The 17,375-nt window shown below is 34.1% G+C and overlaps 1 protein-coding gene across 4 annotated transcripts in view; it reads right to left on the bottom strand.

Annotated features, from left to right (window-relative positions):
- Slmap (Sarcolemma associated protein) overlaps positions 1-16,596 on the bottom strand; it is an 89,362-nt gene extending 72,766 nt beyond the window's left edge. For 2 of the 4 annotated variants that reach the window (XM_089094269.1, XM_089094271.1), the window contains exons 1-3: positions 16,584-16,596; positions 6,625-6,860; positions 2,764-2,943 (exon numbers count right to left, since the gene is read on the bottom strand). In XM_089094269.1, the coding sequence (XP_088950395.1) occupies positions 2,764-2,943; positions 6,625-6,795 (351 nt within the window). In that variant the 5' untranslated portion in view covers positions 6,796-6,860; positions 16,584-16,596. The remainder of the gene's footprint in view (positions 1-2,763; positions 2,944-6,624; positions 6,861-16,583) is intronic. The other 2 variants (XM_089094272.1, XM_089094270.1) reach the window with 2 other exon arrangements.
- Positions 16,597-17,375: the final 779 nt, after the last annotated feature.

The following is a 17,375-nucleotide window of genomic DNA, read 5'->3' on the forward strand; positions in this document are numbered from 1 at the left end:
CAGTTAGTGTTGATGGGAGTGAGGACTTCAAATTTTGTCCTAGGGGAAAGGGCCTATATTTTTTCTCTGACCCACATCAACTTTTTTGGGCTACACACGCTTAAGGACATTAAATATTTTCATAGTTAAGTATTGAGGTAAATCAAAAGACGCTACATACTGCTAGGTTATCAAATAGCGTACCTGATATATCTAGAAAAAGGAGGGACAGATCAAGCTGAAATGTCAGGGAGTGTTGGGGGGAAGAGGAGAGGTAAGTGAGCTGGAATTACCTTAAAATTCCACTATACTCCTCCGTACACCTCAAACAACCCTAAAAATTAGAATTAAAATTATAAATTAAAACTCATTATTCAAATAAATTTTTACCCTTAATTTTATTTATGAATTCTTCAAACCTTTTTACTTATATGTTGCTACCATTACTATTCCATGATTTTAAACTTCGATAAATAAAGGAGAACTTAGACCTTGTAGTGATGGTAAATGAGCAATCGTAAGCGTCGTAATCAGACTAAGCTGAATTCAGACCAGACATTATAACATCAAAAAATCTAAATTTGCTGAGAATTCCATGAATGAATATTTTCACATTTTAAACAACCAATCCAGTTTCATTAATCTGATATGCAGTAAATCTTTTTCTAGACATTCTTCCTTTTAAACTCAGTCGTCTTCAGACATGTGGAAACTAAATTGCTTGTTGATAAATCAATTCAAAATATTCCTTCAACTAGCTAAACAGATTCCTTCAGAAATTAACAATGCTAGTTTTAATGCCTTTGAGTGGGTATCAATTTTCTAGATATTTGACTAACATAGAATCAAAATGAAACGTTGAGACAAAGAAGAGTATCACCTTAGATAGTAAAATTGAATTGAAAGTTACACATGTAATTATTCCAAGGAATTTGTTTTCATTCCTTTAGTCTCGATTAATATAGCAATTTACTTCTTTTTTGTTTTTGATGTTTTAGGAAATAAAAACCACACCGTTCAAAATACTTATTGTTTTCAGGAAAAAGAAAACTACACTCAAGCAGAGTAAGGGCACAATTTTTAGAAGATTTAAGAAAGGGGACAGCTCTGCTCTTATTTGTGCTAGAATTTATTTGAAAATCTCAATTACCATTGTGATTTTGTTTGGTTGTTGTTGAAGTTATGAAAAGGAAAAAACACACAGCTCAAAACACAAACCGTATTACGTGAAATGAAAATGACACCCTAGCCTTTAGAGGGTTTAGGAAGGTGGTGGCCCACTCTCAAGAGGTAATTTCTATTCGTATTAACTTTGACTTAATCACACACTTTAATTTCTGTTAGTTTTAGGTTTCATCTATTCATCCATAATAGTACCTGTCATTATTGTATTTTTCGATATGATTATTAATTATAATTTGTGTTCTCATCCTTTGTAATTTCTGTTTCTTTCAAGTTTGAACTGTTATTTGACTTTCTGCTCGTTTAATTTTGAATATGACTCTTTACTTTTCTTTGAGTGATACGTTTTGGAAAAGGTATTTTTTCAATTTATACATAAAATAAACACTTTTCTCCCAGAATGACGTATCTGTTGACCAATCCCCTGAAAGTCACACCACTTCTTCTATAGAGCTAAAGACTACACAAAATTTGTGTCCGAGTTACCAACATAAATCTTGTAGACAAAGACGGAAAAATTGAAAACTTAAAGAAGAAAAGTATGATAGAATGAAAAGCAACTTTATGCAGAGGAGAGAGTGAAATGAGGACAAGGAATAAGTTATAGCACACATCAATAAAAATAAAAATTATCAGAAATAAATAAATAAAACAAAGTTGCATTTACAAACTTTTCTCTTTTTTTTTTGCTTTCATATTGAAAAATAAGACAAAGTTTTGGGTTTTTTTTTTAATCTTTTTGTTGAATTTATGTCCAAGGTCTGTAACTAACCCGAGCTCCTCTTGGCCTTCGTAGTGAAAAATTAGCAAACTTTTGGGCATTTTATCTATCTCGAGCACTATGGTGGTGACTAGGACTACTGAAAAGAGGTTTCTGCACAGGAAAAGGATAACTCGGTAAATCCAGGTGAGCTTTTGGTTGTTTGGTAGTATTTTCAGGTGCAATCTAGGTGCACGCCACACATTTTGTTTATTTCGAGGCTTATAAACAATAAACACACAACATCGCTTAGCGGAGAAAAAGTGAGAATGAAACAAAAATAAACAACAACAACAACAAAAAAAACCAGAGAAATTAAAGCTGACACGATTTTAGCAATGCACAAATTCAAAACCCTAGCAATAATCCAGCCGCGGTACTACAGTGGGGTTAGAGACAAAGGATTTTACTAACTAGACTCAAGTTATTGGTTAAATTGAATTCAATAGCCAGACAAAATTTGTTTTTCTCGAGGATGGCAAGTACAAGAACTTTAGGGACCAACAGACCACAAAGGGTAGATTGGAAGATGGTATTAAAAACGAAGCAATTTACGTCTGAAGATATAATTGTGCTTGCATTCTTCGTAAAATCGTAATATAGTTTAAGAAGATATATAGTTTATATTCTATACTTTATAGCTGGCTGTTATCTGTAAAGAAATGAAACTTAATAATATAGTTGGATTTTGGCTACACCTGAGCTGAAAATTGCCAAATGTCACTTCTTGGTTTCTATTTTTGCGACGTGATTGACTTTCCATCCTCGCAAGATTTTTTTTATAATATTCGTTCATTGAACCATAAGAATCAATTAAAAAAAAGAGTATGCTAATTGCTCACCTTAGAATCCTCGTACCATATTAAAGCATGGTTTCTTGAGAGCACCTTACAATCAAAGATTCCATTATTTGCTGCCGGCCTTGCTCTAGCAACTGACCTCCCAATTTTCACTGGCCATTCTAGGTTAAGTGTCCGTTCCTTGAAATTAAGTTCAGTGGTAAACTTGGTGCTCTGAAAAGTCTGACTAGCTTACTTAGTGACTACACAGAACTTACTAAACTTACACCACTTACCAAGTCAGCCCAATATTTATTAACACTTAAAGTGCACAGTGATTTCAGAACCCTGACCCCAAATCCAGTTTAGTATAATCATGTGTCCGCACACTGGGGAATGAACATGGAAGAGAATCCCAAGGTAAACGCACCATTTTTACCAAGACAGAAAACAATTAGATTTTGCACATTACTGTTAACTAGCCTTTGTTCTGCAAACTAAATAAAAACTCTACCTATGTTATAATCAGTAAAAAAAAAAGTTCAAACACAAAATAATCTGGCTATAATCAGAAAATTTCCGGAGGACCAAAATAAATTTTAATCAAACTCTGAGTTTTAATAAATTAAAATTAAGATTAGTTTGTAATTTTTCTGGTTCTGCTGAGTAATGCTACACTGTCAGGGTGGCTAGCTATTTTATTAAGCCTCTGTTATTGCACCAATCTTAACGTTAACGTCTTCTGCAACGTTAAGGTTAACGGTAGCTGTTAATGTTAACGATTAACCAAAGCTAGCCTCTGTTAATATCCCTCTTAGCAGTTTCACATACTCTTTGGCTCGACGCGACTCAAAAGCCAGAATAAGCATAGCACAGGAAAAAAAAAACTGAATATAATTTTTTTTTTTATTAAAAAACATTGGATTAAAAACACAGATTTTACATTTAAAACCTCAGTAATTAGTGATACTTTGATAGAAAGTCAAATGTGAGCAGGGTTTGCAGAAGGGAGCACACAACTATAAGCCAGGGCTGGGAACTTGCAAAGATTTGGGTGATTACTCATACTTTTAATATAGTTCGGAACAAAAAAAATATTTTATCATGCCACACTAATCTTCACAATTCTCATCACATTACCACCATACGGTAAATTAGCGATTAAAATTCCAATATATGTTGCTTTTTTGGCTTTTAGTGCGAATTTGAAATTGTTTAGCAGAATGCAGCAAAGCGTCATCTAATGAAAAGCGTCAACTCTATAGGGAAAATACCCCACTAGCACATTGATGCCTCATTACAGCACAACACAACTGCGCAAACTGCTCTTCCACCCCACTCTGTTCACAGTTTCATTTTTTGCACCCTCCCATGAAACTTCCTCTTTCTTTAATCATTTTCTTTGAAATAAATTTCCTCTTTCTTTAGTCATTTTCTTTAGAATAAATTTTTACTTTTTCTTTCATTTCTCCTTCTACTTTTCTTCATGTCTATATATATATTTTTTTAAATATTCTATACAACTAGACATACATGGAATATCATCATGTCATAGTATAAGTGGAAGGTCTTTAATTTGCCTGATATTTTAAAGACTGAGGGAAAATCTCAGAGTGAGAATTGAAAGTTGCATGGGATGTTGAAGACAATTGCCCAAAATCATACTGCCTCATCAAAGAGAACAAAAATACTACAATACTGCAAAGGGAAAATATCACACTACTGCCACTAACCATTCATCAGAGCTCAATGATGCCTGATTGCAGAGCAACACAGCTGCAAATACTGCTCTTCCACCCTACTCTGTTTACAACTTTATTCTTTGCACCCTCCCATGAAACTTCCTCTTCCTTTTAGCATTTTCTTTTAAATCTTTTTTTCTTTTTTCTTCTTCTTCATTTTCCCTTATATCTAATAAGGGGAACTACTAACCACTCATCACAGCAAAATGCTGCCTGATTGCAGAACAGCTGCACAAACCGCTCTTCCACCATACTCTATCCAGAGCTTCACTCTTTCCCCCCTTCCATTAGTCTTCATCTACTTATACATTTTTTACAGCCTCTTCCCACTCCCTTTGAGGACGTCATGCTTTTTGTTTAACCCCAGAAGTTAAAAAACCAGAAACAAGACTGGCTAATAAGAACTTATTTTATATCCATGAACAAAAGATTGACTTTCAGCGTGCTTCTGATTTAGTAAGATTTGGTAATTTGAATTATCATGCTATATACTGCATTTGTACAGGGTTCTTTCTGGTGGATATATTTTCACAATTATTATTACACATGATACAAAATCTTGTATTTATGTATAAAATAATCCCAAACAAAACTATTTCAATCAATAAAATTTAGTAGTTGTGCAGAGGTGTATATCCACCTATAATGTACATGAAAATGAGCACTACTCTTTGTTTTTTTGTTTGTTTTTTTATGTATCTTGTAATCTTATCTTGCCTTTAACAATGACTCTCCAATTAGGTTGACTGTTGATTTAAAGTAGAATAAAAAATGAAGTCTGCATTTTAAAAGTAAATGAAACAAAAAGCAACTTATGGGTTATTTGGTTGTTATTGTTAACTTTGCTTGTTTTAACAAGGTTGATTTGTAAGACCTTGAAGATAATCATAAGGAAAAACTTACATTAAACAACAAACGAAAACAATAAATTAGCAAATACATCATCTATCAGATTAATAGTATTATAGGGGAAGAAAACCATGCATTTTTAATTTATACAACATCAAACAATGAAGTTGGCACAGAGAAGAAAGAAAAAAAACACAAATAAAAATTTATAAACACAGCATCAAAAAGTTCACCAGCAGAAGTAAGAAAACAAGGTTAAGGAAAAAAATAAACAGAGAGAAAGAAATGAGACTGAAACTCAACAACGTTTTGTTATTTGTTTAGATGGGCCAAATGAGTCACATCTTCAAGTCAGTTCACGTGGGTCATTCTAAACAATATGACGCGCTGTCAGGGTGTAAATCATACAAGATAGTGAAAGGGACTTAAATATAGCTTAACTTTAATATGACGATTAGACCAATCAGTCACCAAAGACAAAATAAAGCCAAGGGGTTTGAGAATATCACTATGGAGCTAGGGGAAAGTGGATATTGCAAATGAAATAATATAGAATTAATCTATATCAAGTTATGGACTAGATGCTGAATGTTTAGTGTCCTCTATGAGGGTTCTAATCTTACCATACACCTTTGAAAGAAGTTTTAGAAAAGAGAGAAAAAGTTTCGTTCATATACCAAGGTAACAGTAGGTATAGCCTACATGGACTAGATGCATTTTTATCAAACCTACATGATACTTAAAAGATATATCTTTATTAACAAGAATACCTAAAAATTTAGCATATCAATCTTTGGGTTTATTAAGAGACCCTTGAAAGATGGATTTCTCCCAACTGAGGACAAGCTAGGGAACTCAATAAAAATTGATTTAGAAGTAAAAAAAATCTTAGAGTAGGGGGGGGGGGGGGCAAATGACCTGGAATTTCCCTTAGAACAGTGTAACTAATTAATTTTGACACAAGCATTACAGTGATTATGGTAATAGTTGCAATCAGGAGCAAGCTAATACAAGTAATAAATAAATATGACTTAAAAAAATTAAGTCATTAAATAAATCAAATCTAAATGGTTTTATACATTTATGAACAAAATGTACATGGAAGGTTTAAGACTGCTCTTTTTTTCTGTTCTGCTGATCATTGCCATTGAGCATGTGCTAAAGTATCTATATTTCTATACTTTTAGATTCATGAAACATCTTGGAAACTCACATTTCTTGCTTTTTTATCTCAAAAACATAAAAAAAAACAATTTTTTGGTAATTTACAAACTGATAATAAATATACAGAATAGATTTTATGTTAAAAAGAAATGTTAGTTTTGATACTTACCACAAAGGGATGTGAATTTTGCTTTTTGGTTAAGATAGCCTGTGGCACAGGCTTATTTTGTTCTTTTTGATTGTCAACATCTGATATTGTATCTGCATCTGACTCATAGCTGATAATGCCATCACTATATGTTCCCATATCTGGAAGAGGTCCATTCTTATGTACTACCATTTGGTTGTCTATAATTTCACATTTACACTTCCTAAGCCTTCTTCTTTTGTGTTCAGCATAAACTACTGAAATAAAAGTATGTACTAATAAAAAATTTAAAAAAAATGGCCAGGGGCACATCAAGAAGACTGAATCCTCAAGTCCCCTCCTCCCCCCCCCCTGTACTGAGTTCCTGGATACGCCCCTTGTCATAGAAACATTATGAATTTCATCTAGTCTGTTATGCATAACTTGCCTAAGAAATTAAATACAGCAGCTTTGTTTTTGTTCTATTGCTCATATGTTCAAGTTTAGTTTTTAGTTATAGCTTTCAGGGTATAGTAGAGCCAGATTATACCCAAATAGTTATTTGATTTGCCCCTCTGGGGGAAATTAAAAATATTTTGTGGCAATTTATTGTATTAATGCAAAGCATAATTGTGTATTTTGTATGAATTAATTTAAAAGACTTTCCGAAAAAGAAGTTTTTCATAGAAACGTAAAGGCTATTTTTAACTTAAGATCAGAAGATACAAATGCCTGTTAAAATTCAAACTTAAAACGACCAGAAATTACTATTAAAGAATAAATGAAACCCCAAACAAACAGAAATTAAATAAACAATCAATGCAAACAAACATACAATAGATACTAATAGGCCTATAAAGGAATAAAAAAAAATTTTTAAACAAGTGAAACTTAAATTGAATATGCAAATCAAGCTTCAAACAAACAAAATCCAACAAAGAATAAGTTTGGGTATCGCCTCCTTCTCTTGCTGTAAAAGTCTAAAGCCTAGTGCATCACTGGCATTTTGCTGAAAACTATGTGTCTTGAACAGTCTTGGAAAGTATAAACAAAATCAAATTGAATATTTGATATATAAACATATTAATTGTTGAAAGATCCGTCAGTTCAAGATTTGATTTCAGTGTAATATTTATTTTCATTTTCAATGCTGAAAGAACTGGAAAAGAAAATATTGTAATATAATTCGTTTTCAGTGAAGCGCCAATGACACAGTAGGCTTTAGGTTTTTACTGTTAAGGAAGGGGGCAGTATCCAAACTCTTGTTTGCAGTGAAAGTATATTCTTTTGAACAATCTTAAAAACAACTAATAAATTAAACTGAACATTTGATGTATAATGATATTAATTGCTGAAAGCTCATCAGTTCAAAATTTTACAATAATTTAAATGTTTATTTTCAATATTAATTACAAAAAAAATATTTGTAATTTAATTTGTTTTCATTATTCTTGACTTTTAAAAATTGAGCTAGAACTTTTGATTTAAATCAAATGAGCCTTTTCTGAAGTTTATACGATTATCCCTTTGATAAAAACCTTATATGTGAAAAATGGACAGCTTGCATAACTTACAGGCCTTGGCCTGGGGGCAGTGGGAGGTTTTGTCAACCCCCAAGGCATGATTAATTTAATTACTTCACCTTTTGACTATTTTAATGGCCAAAATTTGCGCTAGAAGTTTATACAACCACCTCTTCCATAAAAACCTTATATGCCCTGCAGCACAATTTACAGCCCTTCCCCTGGGCTCTAAGGGGTTTTATTGACCCTGAAGTTTTTGTTATCTGATCAATGAATTATTTCAAACAAACTGGCCTCAAAATTTTGATCAGATGCATTTGGGAAAAATAGGATGTATGTGTGGGGGGTAGATGCCCTACGATCCTTTTTGACTCATATAAAGGTAACTAGAACTTTCAGTTTCCAATCAAATGAGCCACTTCTGAAGTTTATACAGGTTTGTGTCAACCTTGGAGTTTTTATTATTTGATGTTTGACTGAACAAATTTGGGCTATATATTTGCATATTAGGGGGGGGAGGTAAAGCATAGCATATATTAAATACTTAACCAAACCTAGGTACCTTTTATTCCCCAAGTTTAAACATAGTTCCCAGAGGGAGAAACCCTTTGTTTATCCAGCGTCTCATATAAGTGCTGTGTAATGCCTATCTGATTTTCACAATACAATTCTCGCATACTTACGAGATTCTAAATAAGTACCAAGCCCTCTCTGAAGTTTATACAAGCATCCCTTCCATGAGAACCTTATATACTCCCAGGGCACAACTTACAACACCTGCCCCCAGGTCTGGGGGGGGGGATTGTTTTGACAATGGAAATTTTGTTATCTGACCTTTGAACTATTTTTAACAAAATTACTATCTCAAAATTTTTATCTGATGCATTTGGAAAGAGCATGAGGGGGAGGAGGCTAGCTGCCCTCTGATGACTTTTGACAATAAAAAGTGAACTACAACTTTCAATTTCCAAACAAATCAGGCCTCTCTGAAGTATTATATGAGCATCCCTTCCATAAGAACCATATACCCCCCCAGGGCATAACTTACAAAGCCTGCTCCCAGACCCTGGGGAGTTGTGTTGGCACCAGAGCTTTTGTTATCTGACCTGTGAACTATTTTACCAAAATATCTATCTCGAAATTTTTATCTGGTGCATTTGGGGGAAAAGGGTGTGGGGAGGGAGGCTAGCTGCCCTCCAATCACTTTTAACTCTTTAAAAGTGAACTAGAACTTTCAATTTCTAATCAAATGAGCCCTCTAAAGTTTATACAAGCATCCCTTTCATAAGAACCTTATACACCCCCAGGGCATAACTTACAATGTCTGCTGCTGGGCCCTGGGGGGTTATATTGACACCAGAGTTTTTGTTATCTGACCTTTGAACTATTTTTTAGCAGAATGGCTATCTCAAAATTTGTATCTGATGCATTTGGGAGGAAAAGGGTGCGGTGGGGGCTAGTTGCCTTCCAATCTTTTTTGACTCTGAAAAGTGAACTAGAACTTTCAATTTCCAATCAAATGAGTTCTCTCTAAAGTATATAAGAGCCTCCCTTCCATAAGAAGAACCATATTTGCCCCCAGGGCATAACTTACAATGCCTGCCCCTGTGCCCTGGGGGGGGGGGTGTTGACGCCTGAGTTTTCGTCATCTGACCTTTGAACTATTTTTAAGAAAATAGCTATTTCAAAATTTTTATCTGATGCATTTGGGGAAAATGGGCATAGAGGTGGGGGGCTAGTTGCCCTCCAATCACTTTTGACTCTTACAAAGTGAACTAGAACTTTTAATTACAAATTAAATGAACCCTCTCTGAAAACTATACAAGCAACTCTTCCATAAGAACCATATATGCCTCCAGGGCATAACTTACAATGCTTGCCCCTGGGCCCTGGGGGGTTGTGTCAACACCTGAAATTCTGTTATCTGATTTTCGAACTTTTTTTTTAACAAAATGGTTTTCTCTAAATTTTTATCTGATGCATTTGGGGGGGGGCATGAGCGGGGAAGGCTAGCTGCCCTCTGATCACTTTTGACTCTTAAAAAGTGAACTATGACTTTCACTTTCCAAACAAATGAGCCTTCTCTGAAGTTTATACAAGCATCCCTTCCATGAGAACCTTATATGCCCCCAGGCCACAACTTACAACACCTGCCCCTGGGCCCTGAGAGGTTTTGTTGACACTGGAGTTTTGTTATCTTACCTTTGAACTATTTTAAGCAAAATGGCTATCTCAAAATTTTTATCTGGTGCATTTGGAAAAAAAGGGCAAGGGGTCGGGCTAGTTGCCCTCTGGTCTCTCTTGATTCTGAAAAAGTCAACTAGAACATTTAATTTCTAATCATACTAGATAAAAAAAAACAAGTTTTTTAACTGAAAGTAAGGAGCAACACAAAAACTTAAAACAAACAGAAATTATTCCATATATGAAAGGGGCTGTCCCCTCCTCAACACCTTGCTCTTTACACTAAAGTTTTTGATTGTTTTAAAAAATAGAGTTGTGAGAAAGAGTCAAACTTTAGCATAAAGAGTGAGGCGTTGAGGAGGGGACAGCCCCTTTCATACATGGAATAATTTCTGTTTGTTTTAAGCTTTAGTGTTGCTCCTTACTTTCAGTTAAAAAAACTTGTTTTTTTATTGAATTTCTGAACGTTTTTGAATTAATGCAGGTTTTGATTTTGACCCACTGTACATGAATAATTAAAACGAAATGTGGATATTAATTTTACTTTGTTTTGGTTAAATGGCTTTCTCGAAAGTTGTTTAATTTTATTTACAAAGGTTTTTATTAGTAATAAATGGTTTTTAAAGGTTTAAAAGTAATAAAGGTTTTAAAAAGTAATAAAGGTTTTTATTAGTAATAGTAATAAACTTATGAATTAACTTACATAACAAACTTCTATATTCATATGTTTTTAATATGTTATCAGGGGGTTTGCCCCCTAGTCAATACCTCACTATTTATGCTAAAGTTCAAATTTTCTTCCAATTCTTTAAAAATGACCCCTTAATCACAAAAGCTTAATTAGAATAAATAGCTCTTATGGAAATACTAAAAAAACTTTAGCGTAAAGAGTGGGGTATTGACTAGGGGGCAAACAAATCATATATGTACTAATTTCTGGTGTTTTAATTTTTGATGTTGCTCCTTACTTTCAGTTGAAAAACTTGTTTTTTTTATTTCTGATAGTTTTTTAAATAATGCTGGGAAATTCACCCCCCCCCCTTCATAGTAATGTCCCTTTCCTCATGAAAACTTCCTCCATGGAAGGATCCTTCCATGTAACTGCAACCCAGCTTTGATAGTCTTACAGGGTAGGAAAGCTCTTGCATGCCAGATATCACTTTGGTGGCACGTCTCTGCACATCTTCAAGAACTGTTATATCTTTTTTTTAATATGGAGAGGCTAGTGACATTCCAACTTCAAGCTGTCTCAGGAAGCTTACAAGTCTTCTTTACAGTTCCTTGTAAAGAAGACTCATGACTTTAAAAGAACAAGTGGAAATGGTGTGCTTAATCAAACCCAAGGTTGAACTAGCCCCAGCAGCAGACCTCTTTGTATGAGTGCTGAATTTTAATTCATTGTCAATAGTGACACCAAGATCTTGCTCATTATTTACAGAGGAGAGTGGGTGGTCTAAGAAAAAAATGAGAGCGGTAAGGACTCAGTTTGTCAAAGTGAATGATATGGCACATGACAACATTGAATCCATGAGCCAGGCATTCAACAAGAAGCTAGGCCTCAGCCCATTGACCCAGCAGTTGAAGATTATTTTGTAGCAGGGCATGATCTTCACAGGACAAAGCTGGCCCAAGAAGCTTCAAGTCATCTGCATGAAGAGTTGAATTACTGCTGATAATGGAAGGAGCATCATTTATGAAAATATTAAATAGTGTAGGACCCAAGACACTTCCCTGAGGAACTCCATTCAGAACACAAATTGAGGAAGAAAGAATATGACATCCAGAGTCATCAAACAACTGAACACATTGGTTTTGCAAATAAAGAAAATCAAGGATCCAGAGCAAGGATTTCTCCTTGAGCTTTACTGTATGCAATTTAATTGCAAGTTGATTATGACAGACTTTGTCAAAAGCTTTAGAAAAGTCAAGCAGAATCATGTCAGCAGGCACCCCAATATCAAGCAACTTGGTGATGTGATCATATGATTCAATAACTCCTTGAAAACTTCATCATTAGGTGCTGGGACTGTTGTATCTGAGAGACTATTCTAGTGGTTGACTACATGGCAGGAGAAAAACTGTTGTCAGGGTTGAGTTTTGACAAATTGCTTGAACAGCACCTTTGAATGTACTCTTATCAGTGCCAATATTTTGGGAAGTTGAAAAATGAATTGGGGAGGGGGTCTTGTAGAGTAAGCTTATATGTCATAAGCATTTCAGCTCTTCATTGTTGGTATACCACATCTCTGCACATCTTCAAGAACTTTTATATCTTTTTCAAAATATGGAGAGGCAAGTGACATTCCAACTTCAAGCTGTCTTAGGAAGTTTACAAGTCTTCTTTACAAGTCCCTTGTAAAGAAGACTGATGACTTTAAAAGAACAAGTGGAAATGGTATGCTTAATCAAACCCAAAATTGAACTAGCCCCAGCAGCAGACCAATTTTAATTCATTGTCAATAGTGACACCAAGATCTTGCTCATTATTTACAGAGGAGAGTAGGTGGCCTAAGAAAAAATAAGAGTGGCAAGCATTCTGTTTGCCGAAGTGAATGATATAGCATTTGGCAACATTGAATTCAAGAAGCCAGGCCTCAGCCCATTGACCCAGCAGTTGAAGATTATTTTTTAGCAGGGCAAGATCTTCACAGGACAAAGCTGGTCCAAGAAGCTTCAGGTCATCTGCATGAAGAGTTGAATTACTGCTGATAATAGAAGGAGCATGATTTATGAACATATTAAATAGTGTAGGACCCAAGACACTTCCCTGAGGAACTTCACTCAGAACACATGTTGAGGAAGAAAGAATATGATCTCCAGAGTCATCAAACAACTGAACACATTGGTTTTGCAAATAAAGAAAATCAAGGATCCAGAGCAAGGATTTCTCTTTGAGCTTTACTGTATGCAATTTAATTGCAAGTTGATTATGACAGACTTTGTCAAAAGCTTTAGAAAAGTCAAGCAGAATCATGTCAGCAGGCACCCCAATATCAAGCAACTTGGTGATGTGATCATATGATTCAATAACTCCTTGAAAACTTCATCATTAGGTGCTGAGACTGTTGTATCTGAGAGACTATTCTAGTGGTTGACAACATGGCAGGAGAAAAACTGTTGTCAGGGTTGAGTTTTGACAAATGGCTTGAACAGCACCTTTGAATGTACTCTCTTGTCAGTGCCAATATTTTGGGAAGTTGACAAATGAATTGGGGGGGGGTTTTTACAAAGTAAGCTTATATGTCATAAGCATTTCAGCTCTTCATTGTTGGTATACCAGTACAGATAATTTCAGCTCCTTTAAACATTCATCTTTGTTACTGCCTTAGAAGCTTTTCTTTGGACTCCTTTCAGAAGCTGTACATCACCCCTATATCCTGGTGATGATATGCACTATAACAGTTAAATTACTGTAAAATTTCTATTGTAGCACTTAGAAAGTAGATTGTTTGGTAAAATTCTAGTTTAGCTACTTTCTGCTATCTTGGAAAGGGGTAAGGTTAGAAAAATGAAACTGTCAGGGGTGGATCTAAAGACTGAAATATGTGTAGGGAAGGTATTTTGAAGTATCTACTTCTGCTCCTTCTCTTTCTATTGGGCAGTGACCTTTGATGACCTGTAAAAACCTTTGTGTTATGAAATTGAAACCTTACAAAACAGATCTTCACCTTAAACAAAGAAAAAGAATACTATCTTCAGCTTTACAATTTTGCTCAATCCTAATTTATGAGGTTTCAAAGATCTGCAAATACATATCCTAAATTTAGAAATAAAAACAGTTGATATGGCTTAAATTTCTACTCAAATAAAAGGAATTGCATTTTCAGAACTAAAACAAGTGAAAAGGAAACTGATAACTGAAAATTAAGGTAAAACATTGTTTTGCCAAAATTTCAATAGGCATATACCTGTCAAGTAGGCAAATTTTTAAGACTTAAAAATCAGATAAATGTTAACATGGAAGCTTGGCAATACCTTCCCAGAGTATGTTTTGGCCCTGGATTCATAACTGAAAGTTTCATTTTTCCAACCTAATCCCTTTCCAAGACAGCAAAAAGTAGCTAAACTAGAAATTCTAGTTTAGCTACTTTTTACCATCTTGGAAAGGGGTTAGGTGAGGAAAATGGAACTTTCAGAGATGGGTCTATAGGCTAAGGTATGTCCCTGGAAGGTATTTTGAAGTAGCCTACCTACCTCTACTTTTTCTCTCTAAAGGGTCATGAAATTTGCCTACATAACAGGTCTATAGCCTACCTATTGAAATTTTGACAAATCAACATTTTAACTTAATTTTCAGTTATCAGTTTCTATTTGTCTGGCTTTAGTTCTGAAAATGCAATTCCTGTTATTTGAATAGAATTTTTTGCAGTTCATATTATTGACTTACAAATAAAGTGAACATACCATTTGATGCCTTTTTTATGCTTTTTACAGATATAATAATTATTTCAATCAGAAGTTCAAATTTACCCCCCCCCCCTAATGTGCAAATATATACCCTGAATTGTAACCACACAAAGAAGTTATCAACACTAGTTAAGTTAAAAACATATAACTAGTTCATAAATAACTTGTTCAAGAGTAATATATTCCAAAATACTTATTTATAACAATTGAAACCTCATTTATTAGGCAACTCAAATATAAAATGTTTTCCTGCAGTTTCAAGTTTTTTGAATGCAGTCAACAAAAATAGTACTGAATTTTGCCATTTGAAACTTAGCCACTGACAATTCATGGTATATATTTGCACATTAGGGGGGTGGGGGTTGGTAAATTTGAATTTCCAATAGAAGCAAGTATTATATTCACAAAGAGTATAAAAAAAAGGCATCAAGTGATATGTTCACTTTATTTATAAGTCAATAATATGAACTGCTTTTGTTTTTTTCAAAATTTAGGAAATGTATTTGCATAGGCCTATCTTTAAAACCTTATAAATTGGGATTGAGCAAAGTTGTGAAGCTAAAAAATTTTTTTTGTAGGCCTACTTCATTTAAGCAGAGGATCTATTTTTCAAGGTGTCACTTTTATTACACACAAATTTGTAAAGGTCATCAAAGGTTGGGACTCTCTAAAGGGAGAAGGAGTTGAGGTAGGTCCTTCAAAATACCTTCCTGGGACATACCTAAGCCTGTAGACCTATCCCTGAAAGTTTCATTTTCCTAACCTAATGCCTTTTCCAAGATAGCCAAAAGTAGCTAAAGTAGATTAAGGTAAATATTTGCCAAATCATATTATAGAGTTAAAACTATAGTTAATAAAACACTCGATGCCTTTTTTTATGCCATTATAAAACAAAATAAACAATTTTTTTTTAATTTTATTTGATCACCTCCCCATATATATATACCAATTCCGGTTAGGCTATATATTTGCAAAGGCTGGGGGTAGGGGAACGTTTAAAATTAAATCTAAGGGACATACTCCCTCACTTTAAACCCACCCCCCGAATGTGCAAATATATATCCAGAATTGGTATATATATATAGGCCTATATAGGGTGGGGGCTAAAATTCATTTTGGTAAATTCTTACCAAATCATATTATTGACTTACAAATATAGCCTAGGGAATATACCACTTGGTGCCTTTTTTTCTCTTTACAAATATAATAATCATTTTGGTTGGAAATGAATTTTACCCCCACCCCTATTTATACCAATTCAGGGTAGGCTATATATTTGCACATTTGAGGGGTGGGGGTAAATTTTGTTTCTGATGTAAATCAGAGGTAAGATTAAACTTCCCCCCCCCCTCCCTAATGTGCGAATATATACCCTGAATTGGTATATATAGGCCTAGTGGTGGGGGCTAAAATTCATTTCTAATAAAAATGATTATTATATTCATAAAGAGCATAAAAAAGGCATCAAGTGGTATATTCACTTTATTTGTAAGTCATAATATGATTTTGTAAGAATTTACCTTCATTTCTGACAAAAATGATATTAGCTTATATTTGTAAAGAGCATAAAAAAGGCATCAAGTGGTATATTCACTTTAGTCATAACTCAATAATATGATTTGGTAAATATTTACCTAGAATATTACCATGCATTTTTAATCAAGTTAGGCTATATGCATGAAATAAGGCACCATTTGAGTGCTGGAAAGGAAGGTATTACCCTACCTGACACTTTTGGGAGACCCTAATTTAGGATGTAGCCTACATCCATTCCTGAGAGTTTCATTCCCATAGATAATGCATACTCTATTGATTAGAGGATATGAACTCACAGCCATTTCAAGATAGGCTATTAGAGACAGAATGCAGAAGAAAAAAAATACAAACCTTTCCTACAGAACTAAAACCGCTACTTCTTCTGTAAGATTTTCGATTTTTATTTAAATTATGGCCTAGTTGCCTATTAATGCAAAACTTATTGCTTAGGATGAAAACTACCTGTTTAGAAATATTTATGAATTTCTAGTGAGTAATCGTACACTGTAAGATCGTCTTTAGTTCTTCATTTATTCACTTAAGATGAACGACCGACAAGAGTAGTAATTACAGGGGATATAATGGAAAAACGGCTGGAAGCCAAAAGAGGTCCAGTTTGGATTCCAAATGCTTATTTTCAGAAAAAAAGGCTAAATGAAGATGTGTCTTTGGAGTTATTCCTCTAAACGAATGAACACTTCAAATTGATATATTTAATGTTAAGTAACAGATTAATATACGTCACAAGGTATTCATTTCACTAATTTCTGGTCGATTTTAGGCTTTTCATTGCGAAAAAAATATAGGCGATTTTTCGAAGCCACATTGTCACAATTGCATGCCAAAGATTATGCTGCATTCGTCCGAATAGCAAGTCTGTTGGGGTAAAATTGTACAATTATTCCAATCTGCGAACAGAGCGAACATAGCAAAATCATATAAGAATATTGAAAAAAGAAATAAACTCAACTAAAAGCATAGATGATTAAAGCCAGACCCTATTTGGTATTTTCTCAAAAAAAGGAAAAGAATAGACACAGGTGTCTTTTGAAAAATGGACCAGGAAAACAGTCTCAGTTTTGGAAAAGAATTCAACCAAAAATCTTTTCTTCGCTTTGCTATATCTTCAATAGTAGAAGCAGA

This window comes from Artemia sp. Qi Xiang Cuo, chromosome 9 (genome assembly GCF_049724085.1).
Source record: "Artemia sp. Qi Xiang Cuo chromosome 9, ASM4972408v1, whole genome shotgun sequence".
Lineage (NCBI taxonomy): Eukaryota > Metazoa > Arthropoda > Branchiopoda > Anostraca > Artemiidae > Artemia > Artemia sp. Qi Xiang Cuo.